The sequence below is a fragment of the Aspergillus caelatus genome (assembly GCF_009193585.1).
Source record: "Aspergillus caelatus strain CBS 763.97 unplaced genomic scaffold BDV27scaffold_115, whole genome shotgun sequence".
Lineage (NCBI taxonomy): Eukaryota > Fungi > Ascomycota > Eurotiomycetes > Eurotiales > Aspergillaceae > Aspergillus > Aspergillus caelatus.
This window is the reverse complement of record NW_022475378.1, coordinates 48949-65952: the sequence shown is the minus strand read 5'-3', so window position 1 is coordinate 65952 and position 17004 is coordinate 48949. Positions and strand designations below refer to the sequence as shown.

The 17004-nt window shown below is 47.9% G+C and overlaps 5 protein-coding genes and 1 non-coding gene across 6 annotated transcripts; 2 read left to right on the top strand and 4 right to left on the bottom strand.

Moving 5' to 3' along the window:
- Window positions 1–1098: 1098 nt before the first annotated feature.
- Window positions 1099–3043, bottom strand: BDV27DRAFT_129976 (dolichyl-P-Glc:Glc1Man(9)GlcNAc(2)-PP-dolichol alpha-1,3-glucosyltransferase ALG8). The gene is made up of 6 exons (XM_032067330.1): window positions 2920–3043; window positions 2756–2834; window positions 2501–2694; window positions 1945–2438; window positions 1756–1895; window positions 1099–1698 (listed from the first exon to the last, which is right to left on the bottom strand). The coding sequence occupies exons 1-6, from the start codon at window positions 2994–2996 to the stop codon at window positions 1168–1170; spliced, it is 1515 nt and encodes a 504-aa protein (XP_031926461.1). The 5' UTR covers window positions 2997–3043; the 3' UTR covers window positions 1099–1167.
- A 151-nt stretch (window positions 3044–3194) lies between these two features.
- BDV27DRAFT_7450 (putative lectin family integral membrane protein) lies at window positions 3195–5406 on the top strand. Its single transcript, XM_032077465.1, has 6 exons — window positions 3195–3654; window positions 3713–3779; window positions 3840–3910; window positions 3967–4147; window positions 4196–4940; window positions 4998–5406. The coding sequence occupies exons 1-6, from the start codon at window positions 3566–3568 to the stop codon at window positions 5123–5125; spliced, it is 1281 nt and encodes a 426-aa protein (XP_031926460.1). The 5' UTR covers window positions 3195–3565; the 3' UTR covers window positions 5126–5406.
- A 511-nt stretch (window positions 5407–5917) lies between these two features.
- On the bottom strand, window positions 5918–8202 carry BDV27DRAFT_146165 (putative PHD finger domain protein; the record flags this gene model as incomplete). Its single annotated transcript, XM_032070529.1, has 2 exons — window positions 5918–6377; window positions 6434–8202. 2 exons carry the CDS (start codon window positions 8200–8202, stop codon window positions 5918–5920), a joined length of 2229 nt encoding a protein of 742 aa, XP_031926459.1.
- A 2789-nt stretch (window positions 8203–10991) lies between these two features.
- Window positions 10992–13274, bottom strand: BDV27DRAFT_129974 (curved DNA-binding protein (42 kDa protein)). The gene is made up of 5 exons (XM_032067329.1): window positions 13018–13274; window positions 12675–12758; window positions 12489–12593; window positions 11611–12408; window positions 10992–11523 (listed from the first exon to the last, which is right to left on the bottom strand). Exons 1-5 carry the CDS (start codon window positions 13052–13054, stop codon window positions 11324–11326), a joined length of 1224 nt encoding a protein of 407 aa, XP_031926458.1. The 5' UTR covers window positions 13055–13274; the 3' UTR covers window positions 10992–11323.
- Window positions 13275–13821: 547 nt separating this feature from the next.
- BDV27DRAFT_t130 lies at window positions 13822–13936 on the top strand. The gene has a single exon. It is a non-coding gene; the product is annotated as a tRNA-Gln (tRNA).
- A 779-nt stretch (window positions 13937–14715) lies between these two features.
- BDV27DRAFT_146163 (terpene synthase family protein) lies at window positions 14716–15763 on the bottom strand (the record flags this gene model as incomplete). The annotated part of the gene is made up of 4 exons (XM_032070528.1): window positions 14716–14809; window positions 14867–15023; window positions 15105–15460; window positions 15606–15763. The coding sequence occupies 4 exons, from the start codon at window positions 15761–15763 to the stop codon at window positions 14716–14718; spliced, it is 765 nt and encodes a 254-aa protein (XP_031926457.1).
- Window positions 15764–17004: the final 1241 nt, after the last annotated feature.

Here is a 17004-nt window from a genome sequence, read left to right as displayed (position 1 = left end):
TTCATAACAGACAAGAATCTAATATAAAATGGTGGTTCTGACTTTCTTTGTGTACTAGTGAGACAGTATTGCCTCTGCAGTTTTCACGCTTTACACTATGAAGAACATTTTCCCGGTTATATGGTTAGGAATGGACGATGCTATGGTCAACCTGAAGGAGATCTTCTATCTACTTATGCTACATCTGTGGAGTCAATATTTAAAGTATAGCTTAGAAAACTCAGGCGATTGTAGCATCTGAGCAGAATTACGTGGTTAGAAGTACCAGTGACTACGCTACAGTTTCACCCAGGTATCATTATATATACAAGCGATATACAAATGACATGTCATGGGATACTCACCAAGGGAGTGTTTAGTACTCGCAGAAATTGTTTAGATAGGTTGTATGTTTATTGAATCCAACATTAGCTTATATTGATATTTCAGCATCGAAATAATAAGTCAGGCAAGTGTAAAGAACAATGGGAGCATTTGTCATAGAAACAAAGAAAGGCGGCTGCGACTACGAGTAGAATCACTAGAATCTGATTTCCATCAATTAAAAGACACTTACTCACTTGTTGGTTGGGGAAAGAGAGCAAAAGGAAGAGAAAAAATGGAGAGAGAATGCAAAGTGGCTGTGATCCATCACTTGACGGATACCGGAAAATATACTTCGACGTCGGAACATGACGAATGCAAATAACCATTTAGACTGATAGCGCTAGAGTTCCTGACTGATAACGTAACCATAAGAATACATAGATAGGTATTTAGTACCAGTTAATGGACTAATTAGCTTAATAACACCATTAGTTTATGTTCGCTAGGCCATTGTATTTGATGTTAAGATTGCTGTAACTTCCTGCAGTGTCACATCCATGGGATCGGTCATCTTTAAAGGTTGAGCCTAACCTGTTTGGGCCTGAAGGCTGATAAACTTTGCAAATTTGGATGATCCAGTGGGTCCACATCCGAAGCACGTGGATTCAGTCAAACAGATCAAACATTCGATAGTTCCGAGAGCCGTTAATTACATCATTGTTGGCATTTGAGACTCTCATTTCCTGAGACTCATGTGTAACACAACCACAACACGCAATAGTACTATCCTTTACGAACTATACCTACTATCGCAAGATTATCAAGAAGGTATCTCATATTAAGACTCTATAAGTTCTTGTATTATGCGGTAAAGTACACAACCATGAATCCTATCCAACTGCCTACTACCCCCAAGGCGGAATAGCTGCTCATGAACATCAACGGCAAGAACTCGTACCGTTCCAGACCAAAAATCAGCTGGTGTAGAAGTGAGCAGTAGATAATCAACGGAATGGCCACTGCGAGGTATAGCAAGGAGAAGCGGTCAACAATCGGGAAAATCCGTGGTCGTTCGGGCACAGGTGCTACCTGCTCAAATACAAACAGGAACAAGACCAGCCAAAAGACGGTGTATACGGTCTTGATAGGAAACTCGGCCGCAGTAAATAGCAAAGGGAATAGGGAGACATGTCCAGCTATCGCAAGAGACCTAAATGCGCTGAAGTACCGCCTGTCTCTAAGGGCTATGAGACTGAAAGGTATGATGATCAGGAGGACGGCTTTTTCATGAACATGCCAGCCGAATAGGAAGGAAGCATATCCACAAAGCGTAATGGCACCAACAAATACGTCCCAGTCGCCAGGGCTACGCCACAACTTGATCAACGGAAGCTACATCTCCATGAGTACAAGCATCGGTGAGTTATGTAGAATATTGAAATCACGTACCAGCTGAAACAGAAAGGTAAGCGCAAAAGTGTGTTCCTTGGCTACCTCTGGAAGGACGGCAAACGAGGTGTCTCCGACCAGACCCCGTGTAACACTCGTTAGGGCCTCCTGGTTAATAGAAAGGCCCAGACGTGGGGCAACTATCAAAATTAGCCATGCCACACAAAAGCTCGGGGCACTAGTACATACGTAAAATGAGGGCACGGTCTGCAAAGGAATACATTGCCCAAATGTTGGGCGCCCAGTAGGCATGGCACAGACCCCTCGAGAACGGGAAGAGCCGATCTTTCAATTGGAGCAACTGATTCCAATAGACGAATGGACCAAATGCTACGGCAAACACACTGATGACACCCAGACCAAGCTTGAAAATATTTGCAAATCTGGGTCGAAAGACCGACTTAGGGTCAAGGCAGTAACTTCTCAGCAGGTAGACAAAGTAAGCCAACGACAGATAGAGATGAATGTGTTTCATGCAGAGCAAAATGGCAAAAGTGATGCCGCTGTAGAGGAGCGTCGACTGTTTTCGTGCAAGTACGATGGACAGGATCAGAACCCCGTACATGAAGCCGTTATACTGGAAATGGATGTGATCGATGATTAGCAGGCCGGGCGACAACAGAATTGAGAGGCTGGTGATATGCGCAAGTTGCTTATTAGATGGAGGCGCAGACTTGATGAAGCTAGATTACCATGTTAGTCTTGGTAGCCACCTTCTTAGGAGACTGCGAAACAGAAGCTGTACCAGTTCAATGCGAAGACGAGAACAAGTTCACTAAGGATAACAGTTGCTCGCTGAAAGTAAATTGTCTGCCAGGAATCATAATTGAGATTCTTGACAATCAACATTGCAGGATCTGCATACTGCGCCGCCTGAGACAATAGCCACTCGAATGCCGCGAAAAAAGGGGGATAGTCGAGTGTCCATTCTGATGTTTTCTAACCGGGGATCCGTTTCAGTATAGAGGAAAACGGAGAGTATGCGGAGTTCGCAGCATACCTCGTAGTACCACTCCTTGACAGGTAATGAATGTGTGATCGCGAGCCAGTTCCGGTGAACCTCGAAGTCAGTCGATTTGCTACAAGTAAAAGCCGGGAGTCAGCGCGAGGTAAAGATTGGCAGACATATACATGCTTCTTTGGGTTTCAATTGGACCAACATACTAGGCGGGGAAAAGGAGAACCTTGAAGGCTGTAGCGACAATGGCGCATTGCGCCAGAGAAGGGTATAGGTCAGCCATTGGAGCTGTTGCGCATGGTGCGCTGTCAAAGACACGGGAGATAACGAACGTGGAGCATTAATGTTCCTGCCAGAAGAGAAATCCCCATAGAACGGAGGATCCTCTCGATAATCTGGGGGGAGCTGTTCACGTGACACGCGGATGCCCACCGACAAAGGCCAGTGTGTCCCTTCGGCATATCATACCGATCGATTTAGTGGTCAAGTAGCAGCAGCTTTCATGGAATTAGCTTCGGACGTAGGAGTCCGTCATTCTGTCGTTCTCTCCAATCTCAACATTCAACATTTGGTCGACTTTTCACCGGCGACCGTCTCAATTGTCAGAGAGATCCGCTACTGTGTGATCGCCATTGTGCTTGGGTGGACCACTACTCGTGTTGTCTCCGCGCTATTGAATCGAAGAGCTACGCCTGATCAGTGACGCTTTTGATACCCAGTGGTCAATCCGTTTTGCTTCTGTTCTTTTGGTCTTTTTCTTTGAATTATTGAACACGCTTTTGTCACCATTCCCATAGATCAACAGGGCACTTCCCTAACAAGTAGTGATACTTGATTGATTGTATAGACACTATGAAGTTTTCGGCTTCTTTACCACTGTTCGCTGCTCTCGCTGCGGCACAAACTGTGATTGAAGGCTCTAGCTTCGGTCATGGCCAAACGTAATGAACCACTTCATTGACCATGCATTGCGTACCATCATCCTGACATCTTTTCTAGGCTATCACCCACCAGGGACACCATCCCGGGATGGTCAATTGGAGGAGAAGGACATGCTCCCCAAGTTGTATGTCTTCGTTGTTCAACTGATTTAACAAATGGCGAAAAGCGTTTCTGACTTCACTAGCTCTCCAACAAGCTAATTCTTACTCCCCCTTACCCTGGCAACACAAGAGGGTTTGCCTGGTCCCAGGCCCCGTGAGTTAGAATTGGTCCACGGTTATATGCTTTGGAATCGCTAACAATGAACATAGGGTTTCCCAGTCTGAATGGTCAGCTGAATTCCAGTTCCGAGCATCTGGAGTTGAGAGAGGAGGGGGCAACCTCCAGCTCTGGTATGCTAAAGATGGTCAGACCAAGATTGGCACTTCTAGCATTTACACTGTTGGCCAATGGGATGGATTCGCGCTCGTCGTTGATATGCACGGCGGAAGAGTGAGCCTCATGATTCTGGCTTGATTATTATTACTGACATCATACTAGCGCGGTAGCATTAGAGGGTTCCTCAACGATGGCACAACAGACTACAAGAGCCATAGAAGTGTAGACAGCCTTGCGTTTGGACACTGCGACTACTCTTATCGCAACCTGGGACGGGCTTCCATTGTTCGTATCAAGCATACAAATGCCAACTTGGAAGTTACCGTCGATGACAATTTATGCTTCGCAACGGACAAGGTTTCTCTTCCTGCTGGCAACACCTTCGGTGTAACGGCCGCGACACCAGAGAACCCCGACTCTTTCGAGGTCTTCAAGTTTGTCCTGCAGACTGCTCAGTCCGGCGCAGCCCCACCAGTCCAGCAGCAAAACAACCAGCAGCAAGAGCAGCAAGAGCAGCAAGAGCAGCAGCAGCAGCAGCAGCAGCAGCAACAGCAACAGCCAGTGGCCGCCCAAGCCCAAACGCAGCAACAACCCCGGACCGACCAGTTCGTTGACCTCGCTGCTCGCATCGAACTCGTTAACAAGGCCACCGGCAACGTCATCCGCGAGATCGGCAACCAAGGCAAGCAGAATGAGAACCGCCACCTCGATCTCCAGCAGAAACTCGCAACTAAGGAGCAAGTCGCCGGCCTCGACGCTCGCCTGCAGAAGATTGAGCAGATGCTGCAAACCATTCAGCGCGATCTGGAAGGCAAGGACTACCACAGCCGCTTCAACCAGCTCCAGGATACCCTCCGCTCTTCTCACCAGACCTTGACTGAGCACCTCCAAGGCTCTGTCCTCAGCGGTATGTCTATCCGTCCTAGGTATCCGTTCATAAACCAGATACTAACGTTATGAATAGCAATCACCGCCTCTACTCCACGCATGGGTTTCTTCATCTTCCTCATCATCGCCTTCCAGGTCTTCTTGGCAGTCTCTTACATCGTCTACAAGCGCCGCCGTGCAAACATGCCCAAAAAATTCCTCTAAACTGAAAACAACAACCCACAAGACTAGTGTTGGAAATTACCCAACACATGATACGCAATATTCGTTTCACCATCCTCAATTCCATGCCTCAACTCCACGGACATGGACACGGAATCCCAAATCCACGAAAGTCATGTAGTAACGCGAACTTTGCATCGGCTTTGTACTGCTCCTCACCTCTATTTCGGCGTGTATATGCTTTGAAGGAAGACTTTTGTTTGGAAGTCGCGATGTAGTCTTGTTGTGTTTTGTTATAGTTTTTTGGGCCGTTGTATATCTAGATTTATTCCTATCTGTTTTATCCTGGAAATTGTGTTTTTTCGGGCTTGTAAGATTGCGGACTGCAGATCACTATCATTGACCAGTCTGAAAAGATTCTGCGACATAAAAACTCTACAGAGGAAACAAACAGAAAAACACACCAATGAGAATGCTAAAAATCCCACCCTCCATGCCTTGCCAAATAATGCGAGATAGAGAAATCTAAAAGTATCGTACAAAAAGGATATGTATCCACCTGGGTTGTCTGCGGCGTACTAGTATGCCTCAAACCAACCACCACTAGGAACTATAAAATGAGAAGTATGGGATATTGGAAGTCTGCCGAAACAACAAGATCGTCACAACATTAAACGGTTTCCTTACGCCAACAGAGAAGTTTGTCCAATTCACTGCCCATGTATTAAGGGGGGACGAATAGCCACAAGCGCTCGGAGACGGAGTAGGATGAGGAGCGATATTCATATAACCCAGGAGGCACAAAGCTCGGATATCACCAATAGGCACCTTTGGTTATGTGCTGGCAGATGGGTTGGTTGGTTGAGCGTCCATAAGCTCGACGTCTGGAGAATTGGCGGCCGAAGATTCAGCTGGAGTAGACTGAGTCCTTAGATTTGTTATGCGTAGTTCAATCAATCGTTGCAAAGATCGAAGTGATGCAATCTCACTCTCGGCCGAGGGCATAAAGTCTGGCGGTACGTTTGCTTTCAACTGATCGATGAGGAGGCTGATCTTGCTGTCCTCGACTTCGGCAGTGTTGCCTTGGGCAAAGGTGATCAAATTTGCCGCGGCCTCTCGCTCAGCGGCAGTACGGGAGTTGAGAATCGCTGTAGTTGTGTCCTCTCCTATCGCTTCTGGGTTCTGAGTTGCATAGAACATGTGGGCCTTGGACGTAAGTTCGTCATGGCGTTGGCGAACATACTCAAAGTATTTGTCAGCGACAGCTTTCTTCATCGCAAGTTCTTCGTTTTCTCTGCAAGTATCATTAGATAAAGTGAAGTTAGACGTATTACCCGAGAATATACTAACCGTTTAACTCGTTGGATAAAATCGAGCTTAATCCCTTTCTCCGAGACACGATACATGATACCCTCTTCCTCCTGCTCCTCTATCTTTTCGTCTTCTTCTTCATCCGGAAGTATTTCAACGTCTATCAAACGAGGGTGTTTCGGACGGCGAATACGTTTCACCAAATCGTATCCCTCCTCGTCTTGAACAATGAAGAACTTGTCATGCCAACTGTGGTCGGGGCACATCCAGCTATGATATGTACGATCACTCCCCGGTTTTTGGGCGGGGGGTATAGCTAGAGGAGGATCTATACAGTCCATATGGAAGGCGAGAGGACAGAAATCGCATTGAATAATGGGCCGACGACCGTTGGTGGTACGGCCACAGCCATGGCAAAGAATGAGTTTGCCCTTCGCATCCACTGTTCTCAACAGGAATGGATCATCATACCGACCAGAGCGATTCCTCCCGCTCCGAGGATTGATTCTGGGAAAGGGTAAGACCTCATCGTATTGCCCTTTATCGCCCGTTTGCACCCCAGCAAAATAGCCACGCAAACGAGAGGGTAGAGCGAAGTCTTTATGCGGAACCTTATCCACAGCGACAAGCAATGTACCCATGGGTTTCAGGATGGAGCATCTCGGACAGAACCAATCCCCTTCTGGCGGGTTTGCGGGGTCCAGGGGTGGATTGAGACAGGAGAAGTGGAAAGAGTTCACACATCCGTCGCAGCATAAAAGCTGACCGCTTCCGTTGCATTCACGACAGAAATCATTGTTCTCCTCGCCATTCTCCCTATTGTTAGCCATTGTAGGGGTTAAGCGCCGGTTGTCTCCAGCATCGCTACTTGCCGGACTCTCTGATCTTTCCCTCTGGTCGGTAACGGCTCCGTCGGCGGCGGCCTGGGACTGGCTGGCCATAGTTGCTGCAGGGGTTGTGATACCAGAAGGGGGTTCAGAAGCGAGTGATGAACGGAGTCTACTCTCAGTTGCAGTGATTTTCGGGAAAGACCTTTGTAAGCGAGTCCGTTTGGCCTTGACGGCTTCTGCCGAAAATTCGGGATTTTCTTCCAATGCAAGCCTTCGCTGAAGAGTTGTATCAGTAGATGGGAATGCGGAGCGGCGACTTGAGGGTTCTGAAGCTTCACTATCCACAGCCTTCTGTGTAGATTTGGAGTGCTTTCCTCTACCGCGAGAGCGAGCGTTCGCCGCTCCTGGTGCCATTCCCGGGGCGAATGTTTCGGCATCGAGTGACTTAGCAGAAGACAGTGAAGACACACTACTGGCAGACCGCGTACGCCCCATAGCTGGCGTCGCAGCAGGCAATACTTCTGTGTTTTCCTCCGACTGCACCTCTTTCCAGGCAGTGCGCATCACAGTCTGGAACACTGATTGTTCACGGGCCCCAGGATTCGCTCCACAGACACCCTCCAAAACAGATAGAGCAAAAGAATCTTTGCCACATGTCTCCCAGAGGCGGAGTAGTCCACGAATGACTGGACGATTACCAGTCTCGGAAGCCATATGGAGGGCGTTCTCAACTGCGGAGCGAAGTTTCACTACATCAACATCGGTTGAATCAGGGACAGGAAGTGTTGTAAATGCAGTCACATCCTGCGCATTATTGTCCTTTGGTATAACAGGCTCAGGCATCGGTTCTTCAGCAGGTGTCAATGGTGTTTGCGGCTTGCTGATCTCTTTATCCCCGTTCTGCACTGACCGCTGGTCTTTCTTGGCAGTAGTATTATGTGTACTTGGCTTGAGAGGGCCTAATCCTGCTTTGCGCATGTCTGCTGCAGATGGCATTGTCCCTAAGGGACGCATAGTTGCAAGGACTGGGTTGTTGTCACTCGAAACAGCTGACCACGGCGTGTCTCTGTAGCTCGGAGCCGGAGCCCTCACCGGTGGCTCAACCCATTCCGCTCCTTTCTCTGACAATTGTGAATCGCTGACCGTATCCGATATCCCAGTCTTAAACTGCCCTAATTGCGATTGATCTTGAGATGGTGTTCCATGCGGAGGATCTGTGGCTACACGGCTGTGTCTGCCCGTCCGTCGTTGCTTTCGAGGCCTCGTAGATTCGGTGAATGAAGAAGCGGGACTCGGGGCATCTGGCGCACGGAGCGGCGTTGATGGGCGAGAGTCGTTCGACCTGACATGGGACGAAGAGCGGAGATTCGGAGCCATCGTTGGAGAACCAGGGCTCGAAAAGTTGCAACACCTGGGGTACGCAGGGTTAGCGCAAAGGACCATGGAAGTTATTTTGTTTATTTAGAAACAGAGAAATACTCACTATTAAATAGAACCCGCAAGCAGACAGCGAAAGTGCCCTGCGGTGCCGGTGGGAGACGTGGCCAGCCCGCGCGCTGTCTGCGGGTTGATGGGAAGGAGGAAGATTGCGGAGTTAGAAGCGACGGGAGTTTTCGAGGACGAGTTCCCAATCACGCCTCGTAGGGGGTACGCCGCGGAGGCTGCCAACCAACCACAAAAAATTTGCGCGTTCAAACTAGCAGGCTTCCAGTCAGAATTGAGTAGCCCCATCTCAGTTTGTGATTTTAATCATTTAATTTTCTTACGAAACTCAAAGTGAGGGTTTCTTACCAGTAGGTCCTTTTGACTCGCCGCAAGGATCGTGGAGATAGAGAGACAATAGATCCACTGAGGCCAATTTATTGAAATGAGGGGGTCTGCCTTTAGTAACCTATAAATGAGGTTCCGAAGCCTTCGTAAATCCCTTGTGATGAGAAGTTGTGTTGTTTAGTAAAACGACGTGTTCTTTGTCTTGAATAGGTTAATAGATGATGCATCAAAAGCAGGTATTGTAAGATGCGAACAATCAACCATATGCAGAATAGCAACGGCAAGCAAGGGAAGTGTGTAAGCCAGAACTTTCAAATACAGACACCACCAAGACACATCGCTGTGTACATAGTGAACCCCCAAAGAGCAGTACGGCGGTCTCCTGACAGCGGGCAAACAAAGGGGTAGGCGCCGGCAGCCATGTAGATATAGAGAAGAACTCACCAAGGATGTGAGAGACCTCTGAGGTAAACTCTGGCAAAATTCAAAGAAAGGCGACGTGCGGTCTTTGCTTATAGCGTAGATACCCGGGCACGCGAGAACAGGCTGTACCTGGAAAGAGAGTGCCTAGCAGGGCTTGGTTGAGAGGCCAAAAGTGGAAGACGCAAGGATAAGATACTCGACAAGAGTTGAGATCGTTCTATTCTCTTGAGAGAGGAAGGGAGGCGTGAGACGGAAGCAGTGCGAAGTGAAAGCAGGCGTTGGATGATAGAAGAGGAATAGGAATCCCAAAGGAGAAGTAACAAAAGGCAGTCAAACAGTACAATAGAATTCACAGCAGAGAAACCTGAGATATAACACGAGTATTTCTGCCACGCAAATGCGACGGACTTGATGAGTGAGGTTTCTGTGTTGCTTCAAGTATCAAGCAGATTGATGACAGATAGGAGGGGTTGGCCTTCATGCACAGGTGGATAGATGCCAGCCTACACCACGGATACAACAAAACATACACTACCCAAGAATCACTTTAACTCAGGTTACTGAAAGCGAGAGCTGGGGAGACCTGAACAGAAGATCTGTACTGAGGGTGATTCTCAGGGGATGAAAAGGTCTGAGGTGAGCCAATAGCAGGGAGAGGAGAATAAGGCTGCAGAGCGAGAATCACAGATACTAATGGGCTCCAGATTTCTTTACATGCATAAAGATGCTAGCCCCAGACTGGAAATATGAAATCTCCAACTGCGAGGGGTCGAGAAAGAAGATAAGGATGAGGGGACTGGAAGGGGTGAGACTGATGGAAGGAAGATTGGAAGAGGAATCAGGATTGGAAACGGAACAACCAGCCCTGCTTGTTTGGCCCACACCACCAAATGACAGCGCCGAATGACCACCACAATGCACCACAGTCAACTCAAGTCCAACACTTGTCAAAGATGGAAATGCATATTCATCTGACGAGTCAAGAGAAAATAGGTTCAATTTATTCCCGTTCATGAAACCACATAAATCCTTTCGGCCATGGAAACTCCAGGTAGCTGCCTTATCTGTCTGCTACACTCTTCAGGATGGATCATTACCTGCTCATATCAGACGCTGTCAGACAAGAAGTCAAGGTAGCGAACAAGGGAAAGGCGGAAGTAATGGCTTTCACCCTGACGGGGACAAAGAAAGTGACCATTGCCGAAACTGAATGGGCTCCACGAGTGTATCCAATGCTCCACGATACATCGTTGTAGACAATAGGATGAGGAGAAGAAAGATCAGACTGACGGTTCTCGAAGAGGACATCTTGCTCCTTGCTCTTTTCTAGAGCAAGAATGCGCATACTTCAGCGCCATCAATAAGACGTAGATATGGGGCCGATATGTTGGTTATCACGGAATCTTAGATTGCGTGTCCGACATCACTGAGCGGTAGCTTTAGATTTAAATAACCTGCAGTTAGTAGAGCTGGTCCTCCTGGTCGACAGTATCATAACAGTAACCTCGAGACTATCCGGGCTACAGGAAAGACAAAAACGCAGACTATGCAGACATCGAAGCTCAATAGAACCGTAAGCAGAAATTCATAATTCTCTTTTTATATTCACCTCATACATAACTTTCGCGTTTTTCAACTAATTACGTGCCAAGGGTTTTCAAGAGGGCACCGTGATAAAAGACAGGAAATCTTATATGGCTTCTCCTATCCTCCTATGCCTCTCGCTCCATGTGCTCGCGGAACAAATTCGCCTCTCTCCAGCGTGGACAAAGGGATTTGATTGACATGATTGATCAACATCCTGGAGCACTCCGAGAAGGAGCCCCGACCATGGCCTGGAGCAATTCCATCTGCCTATCCAACAATTCACTAGATATGCCAAAGTTGACCGAGTCAAACGACTTATTTACTCCTTGTCGCCAGAGTCAGCCTTCTTGGCGGCCTTCTTCTTGTTGTTCTTGTTCTTCTTGGAGCCAGTCGACTTGGACAGAGGACGCTCAAGGATCTTGAGGATTTCCTCGTCCTCGATCTTCTTGTCGGACTTGACCTTGGTGAAATCAGGTGCGGCGGGAGCAGTCAGCTTGGTGATACCGTTCTTGGTGATGGCTACATATCGGTCAGTCAAAAGAAAGCAGGACTATGAGAGGAATGGCTCTGGAGGTTCCTCCGATGCCACGGAATAGATGAACATACCAATAGTAGTCAAGAGGCGGGAGACAGGGGCGTTGTCAGCATCACCGGCAGGTTCATATTGTCTCAGGACACCGCCACGGACACACTCGACGACACCGACCTTAGCGGCCTTCTCATCATCCAACTGGCGCAAGCTGAAGGGGAACTGACCGAACTTCTTGACAATCTCCGAGAGAGTCTGTCTCGAGCTGGGACGCTTAAGGCCGTAGGTGGTAGTGGTACGGCGGTGGAGGGTAGAACGGAGGGGCAGAGTCTTGACCTTTCCGGAGCCAAGGGAGAGACCCATCTCCACACCCCAAACCTCACCAACGTCGGGGACACCCTCGCCCTTCACGCCGGTGCCCGGGGAAAGAATGATTTTCTTCTCAGCCTCGATCTCGTTGCGCTCGAAGAGCCAGCTGGTGGTGTTCTCAACCACGTTGCAGTCGTAGGCCTTGGCAATCTTCTCGACCAGCTGGGAGATCTGGGCCTGAGTGGGAGCCCGCTCAGCGGCAGCCTTCTTCTTCTCCTCCTCGGTACCGGTAGCCAGAAGGCCAGGGGGCACCATGAGACGGAGCAGGAGCTCGTTGGCGTAGTGAGTCGCGGTAATGAGGTCAGCCTCGCGGCCGGTCACTTCGTCCTGGCCGACAACAACCTGGTCGCAAACAATGGTTCCGAAGCCATCGATCTGGGCACCGAGCTGAATCTTGGCGATTTCACCGGCCTTCAGGGTAGTCTCGGCCTCCTGGGCGTCGGAAACCAACGGGGTGTAAGGGGTCACATGGGAGCTGGGAGAGACAGTCGTGGGGTGACCGACACCTTTTTCCGGCAACGGCTTGTCAATGTCATGCGCATGGGGCTTTTAACTAGCAGTAACATGGACTACGATGGTAACGCACCCTTAGTGATCTTCTTGCCCTTGTAGACCTTAGCAATTTCCTCATCGAGAAGCTCATCACCCTTCTGGCAGATCTCAACGATCTTTGCTCCCTCCACACACAGGGCTAAAGAACCGGATTAGAATATGAATTTAGACCTTGAAAACGGCGGGCTCGCCACGGTATGTAAACCCGGAAACTACGCACCTGCGACGGCGTCGAGGACCTTGTGCGAGATAGTGGCAGCAGTCTTGTACTTGGTCAAGGTGTCGGGGTTGTTGAGGGTGTAGTCTGAGAATGGTTCGAGGTTTTGATTAGTTATGACAAAGCGCTCTGGAGGGTACATTCAAATAGCAATAGAAGCGCCCGTATATAGAGGAAATAGATTATCCCTTGAGTGCCCGTGTTCCTCTACAGCTTTCGAGCTGCTAAACGTGCCGCCAACCGATCCCACGCCATGACGATGAAGCAAGCGGGAAGGAAACCCACAAAACAACGGAGCCTTTTTCAATCGGCAGAAAGAAGAGGGGTACTCAGAGTGAACACTTACCAACCTCGGGGGCCTGCTGGGCCTGGGTGTCAGCCATTGTGTATAGTATAAATGATCCTCGCCGTGGTGCGAGGAGTCGATAACGATCAAAGAGGCACTAATCTAGCGGATGTTGGGAGCTCACAAGGAGAAGAAGGAAAAATGGGCTGAAACGGAGCTGGAGAACTCAGATGGAGTCAAAGTATTTACTAGTAAGAGGAGTCCTTCCTTTCCCTTACGTAGCAGTACACATTACGAGGTGTTGGCGGGGTCCTTTTCTTGAATTTTTTGCCCGCGCGGGTGGGGTTTTTGCAGTATGATTTCACTGCAAGTAGGGCTTTGTATTGGTATTACCAGAACGTCACGAGACCGCCTGCCGCAATGCTGTCATCCTTTTCTTTGCTAGCAAGTTTTTCTTTGATCTCCAAGCTTTAGATGGTCTTTTCTTTTCCAGTCGAAAGCTACTGACCGATCTATTCTGTCCTATTCCATTTAAACAGTTATCAGACATCTTCAAGATTTAAGTACTCTCCAACTACACACAATGCCGTATGATGAAGAGTGCATGTGTGCGTATCATTCATTGGTTCTTAAGTAAGGCACAGCCCGCGGAGCAGACATGAAGCTCCTTGTATGACATCACCAGATGGCCACTTTGCAATTTCGAAAACTTTCCATCCGACCTCAAATTCGAGAGCTCGATTTCTAATTTACTCATCTTTTTCTGACTTTGAAGGAGGATTTGATCTAAGAATAACTTGGTATAAATGGGACAGAGCTATCATCTTTCAAGAATGACTTAATTGCAGTTTCTCGCCACTCAACGGTCCTATGGGGTAGTGGTTATCCCACCGGATTTTGATGAACAATATACATATCCTGTATATGTATAGGAAGATCGAATCTTCCGGTAACGCCGGTTCGAATCCGGCTAGGACCTTTCTTTTTCTTTTTTTCTTTTTTTTTTTTTTTCCTTTCTATTTGTGACTATGACCATATCCTCAGCACATTACGAGACGGTCGCCAGATGGCTCTTCTCAGCATAAATATATTATGGACAAATAATGAATGGCGTCCTATCTTTACACATTCTCCCAAAACAATACATTACATCTGAGTTCCTGCTGCAATAACTTCAAACTGTATCCAGCACAGCTAAGCGCTTTCATAAATGCAAAATAACGCCACCATCGGGGCTCCGCGGAGCAAACCGAACACCGTACCTATTCGTACGAAGACTGAAATGATTAGGGTTAGAGGAGCTGGTAGTGCTGTAGAAGACAAGGTTGCCACTTACGTCCAGTAAAGGCAGCCCGTACAGTTGAACTGGCAACTACGAATGAAATCCTCCACATCTCTTTTGACTCCTAAGGATAGTGAGAACCTATCCTCCTCTTCGATCCCATCCATCAGTCGGTTGGCCGCTACATTGAACCGACCCACAGATTGGATGAGTGACCGAATTGCATTGTCTATAGCTGCTTGCGGGCTCCCTAGCGACATGCAGAGGATAGGGATAAGGCTATAGATGGTATCCTGAGCCTGGATGCATCATTAGGGCTGGTTAACCGACGAGCTCGTCAATCATGAGACATACCATCTCTTTCTTCAGGGAATAAATGTCATTGACTCTTCCATGGGCAAACGAATGTTAGTATGCAGCTTGCCGCAAGGGTTCTCTTTATGACCGGAGCAATTCATCTTTTGTAGAAGATTAGCTTACATTGAAGCGATAACGTTCACCTCGTTCCACATTGCTCTCATATCATGATCCTCCATGATAGCATAGGGTATTACGGACCGAAGACTATATCTTTATCGGGGCAACCGCGGTGTCAGCCAGGAACCTAAAGCATCAAGGTATACTCACTCATTAACAGCACATATTACACCAACTGCGCTAGTACCCATTCGCACTCTCCAGTATTCCTCGGGAGTGGGAATCTGCCCTTTGAGTTTTGCTTTCTGTTCCATATGCGACGTTACCATGAAAAGAGACACTTCCCTCAGAAACCTGTGCCGTTGCTCTGAAGACCAAGGAAAGTTAGAGTCATTTCAAATTCTAGTAGACAGAAGAACAAAGCGAAAAGGCAAGGGCAGCAACGAACCATACGTATATGCGTCACGAAGCGCTTCACCAATCACATTAAAACTTTGGACAATAGGGTCTTCTGGTACAAAGAAAGAGTCATTGTAACTACGAGGTAAGTCTTCAGTGACATCCAGGTCAAGGCATTGAGCCACAAAGTAAAGGGTTTCACGACGGTACTGCTCAGCAACTTCAAAGTCGTTGCTCAGGGAACCTTTCGTATCATCAATTTGGTCATCCCAGGTGACGAGCCAAAGAGACAGGAAGGCGAGAATATATAGCTCTTTGAAGCCAGCCAGGGGCCACCGGGTCGCGGCAAGATGAGCAAAGTCACACCTCTTAAGCTTTGTAGCCTTCACTGGCTCTGGGAATAGGCTTTTGATTATTAGTGTTGAAATTTCTCAGAGGTATGAATGAAGTGAAAAAGTAATAGTATATAGAACGAAGCAGACATGTATGGATGATGTAGTGTCGAGAAGTATGAAACAAATGTAATGATCGATGGAATCGAGCACTATACCTGTCAATTCTTGCATTCATCACAGGAACTAAAGCCTTCCAGTGAGGATTAACGGCACCAGGCCAAGATGAGAAGATGGGTAGTAAGTTCGGAACAGACACAGGCTGTGCCCTGAGACATTTGATCAGCTGAGAGTGCGTATTAATATGTGTCTCCATGTTTCACAGATGGTTGTGATCAGTATCAACAATGGAGGAGAACGATGAAAGGTGTGATTGTGCCGTCCACTCCCTGTCATGCACTGGGTGCATCTCCCCTATTTATCTAGTTCTCATATACTCCGGAGAGACTGGATACCCTGCTGGCTGCTGGCTATACTAAGGAAAACAAGGTCCTGAATGCCTTGTCAATTCAGGAATTGAGTTGAGCCATGGAACATAGGGTGCTTCCCAGGCCGGGGATCCTCGTGAAGGATTCACACTTTCCAAACACTAAGTATCAGAACGGGCAAGTGTAGCAACTCTTAAGTACTAATATCAATCTATGAAAACAACATAGCCAATCCGAACAGATTTGCGAACCACCCATCTTTCCAAATTACCCTTTATGGTCATATGCATGATACCGTTTCCTAGGCGGGGGTGGACAGGATAGAGACATGATAAGGAGGAGCCGCTAATACTTTAGCGCTATCCAGCAGACGTAGTTGCTGATCAATAACAATTTGAGTATGCAGGGTGAGCTCTGAGAACTGTATAATAGTGAGACAAGTCTCAGCCTGCATATTTAGATCCAAGGGACGATCTCTGTGTGGTCAAGATCCAGCTGCATGGGAGTGATACTAATGGCGTGATAGATAACACTGATATCCAAGGAAAGCCGACGCAGATCGACGGTTTCGCAGATCATGAACAAGCTGAGTATACAAGACGAACCACGTGGGAAAGGTGTTATACCTAAAAGTTATATTAGAACGAGACATGGGGCTTACTGGCTGCTGGCCAATGGTGGTATAATGAAGATCACGGGGGCGGAGATCTGGCACGCTAGCTGGCGAGGTGAGACGCTGAACCATTAAAGGATTCAGAGGGTTGAGGGCAGTCGATCATTGCGATGTGGCGATGATATCGCACCGATATTCCTATGCCATCCACTTATTCCTTCGACTTGGAAGATCTCTAGAGAAAATGGCGATTCCAAGCTTGGCCTACTACTTTCTGAGTAGGGTAGCTGTGGGGGCGCGTTGGAAGGTGCGTGCGCGGAGTGGTCAGTGGGTAATAACGGTGTTATCCTTTCCTTGTAGCTACTATATGACTTATACGTCTAACAACCCTATCTAAGAGAGTGGTAATGATCTATTTCTACTTGTGAAAGCATGGAAGCTATACTTAATTATATGTTTTCAGAAGACTATTATTATGCGTCAAAAAGATAACCGGCAAGGTGCTCGTGGTATTAG

Excerpts from the sequence above, each read along its gene's own strand:
- BDV27DRAFT_129976 (XM_032067330.1), bottom strand. The coding sequence starts at position 2,996 with ATGGCTGACCTATACCCTTCTCTGGCGCAATGCGCCATTGTCGCTACA. Across the intron at positions 2,439-2,500 it reads CTCGTCTTCGCATTGAACTG|CTTCATCAAGTCTGCGCCTC; the intron begins GTACAGCTTCTG and ends ATGGTAATCTAG. Across the intron at positions 1,699-1,755 it reads TTACCTTTCTGTTTCAGCTG|CTTCCGTTGATCAAGTTGTG; the intron begins GTACGTGATTTC and ends ATGGAGATGTAG.
- BDV27DRAFT_7450 (XM_032077465.1), top strand. The coding sequence starts at position 3,566 with ATGAAGTTTTCGGCTTCTTTACCACTGTTCGCTGCTCTCGCTGCGGCA. Across the intron at positions 3,655-3,712 it reads AGCTTCGGTCATGGCCAAAC|GCTATCACCCACCAGGGACA; the intron begins GTAATGAACCAC and ends CATCTTTTCTAG. Across the intron at positions 3,911-3,966 it reads TTTGCCTGGTCCCAGGCCCC|GGTTTCCCAGTCTGAATGGT; the intron begins GTGAGTTAGAAT and ends CAATGAACATAG.
- BDV27DRAFT_129974 (XM_032067329.1), bottom strand. The coding sequence starts at position 13,054 with ATGGCTGACACCCAGGCCCAGCAGGCCCCCGAGGTTG. Across the intron at positions 12,594-12,674 it reads GGTCCTCGACGCCGTCGCAG|CCCTGTGTGTGGAGGGAGCA; the intron begins GTGCGTAGTTTC and ends CCGGTTCTTTAG. Across the intron at positions 11,524-11,610 it reads CCGCCTCTTGACTACTATTG|CCATCACCAAGAACGGTATC; the intron begins GTATGTTCATCT and ends ACCGATATGTAG.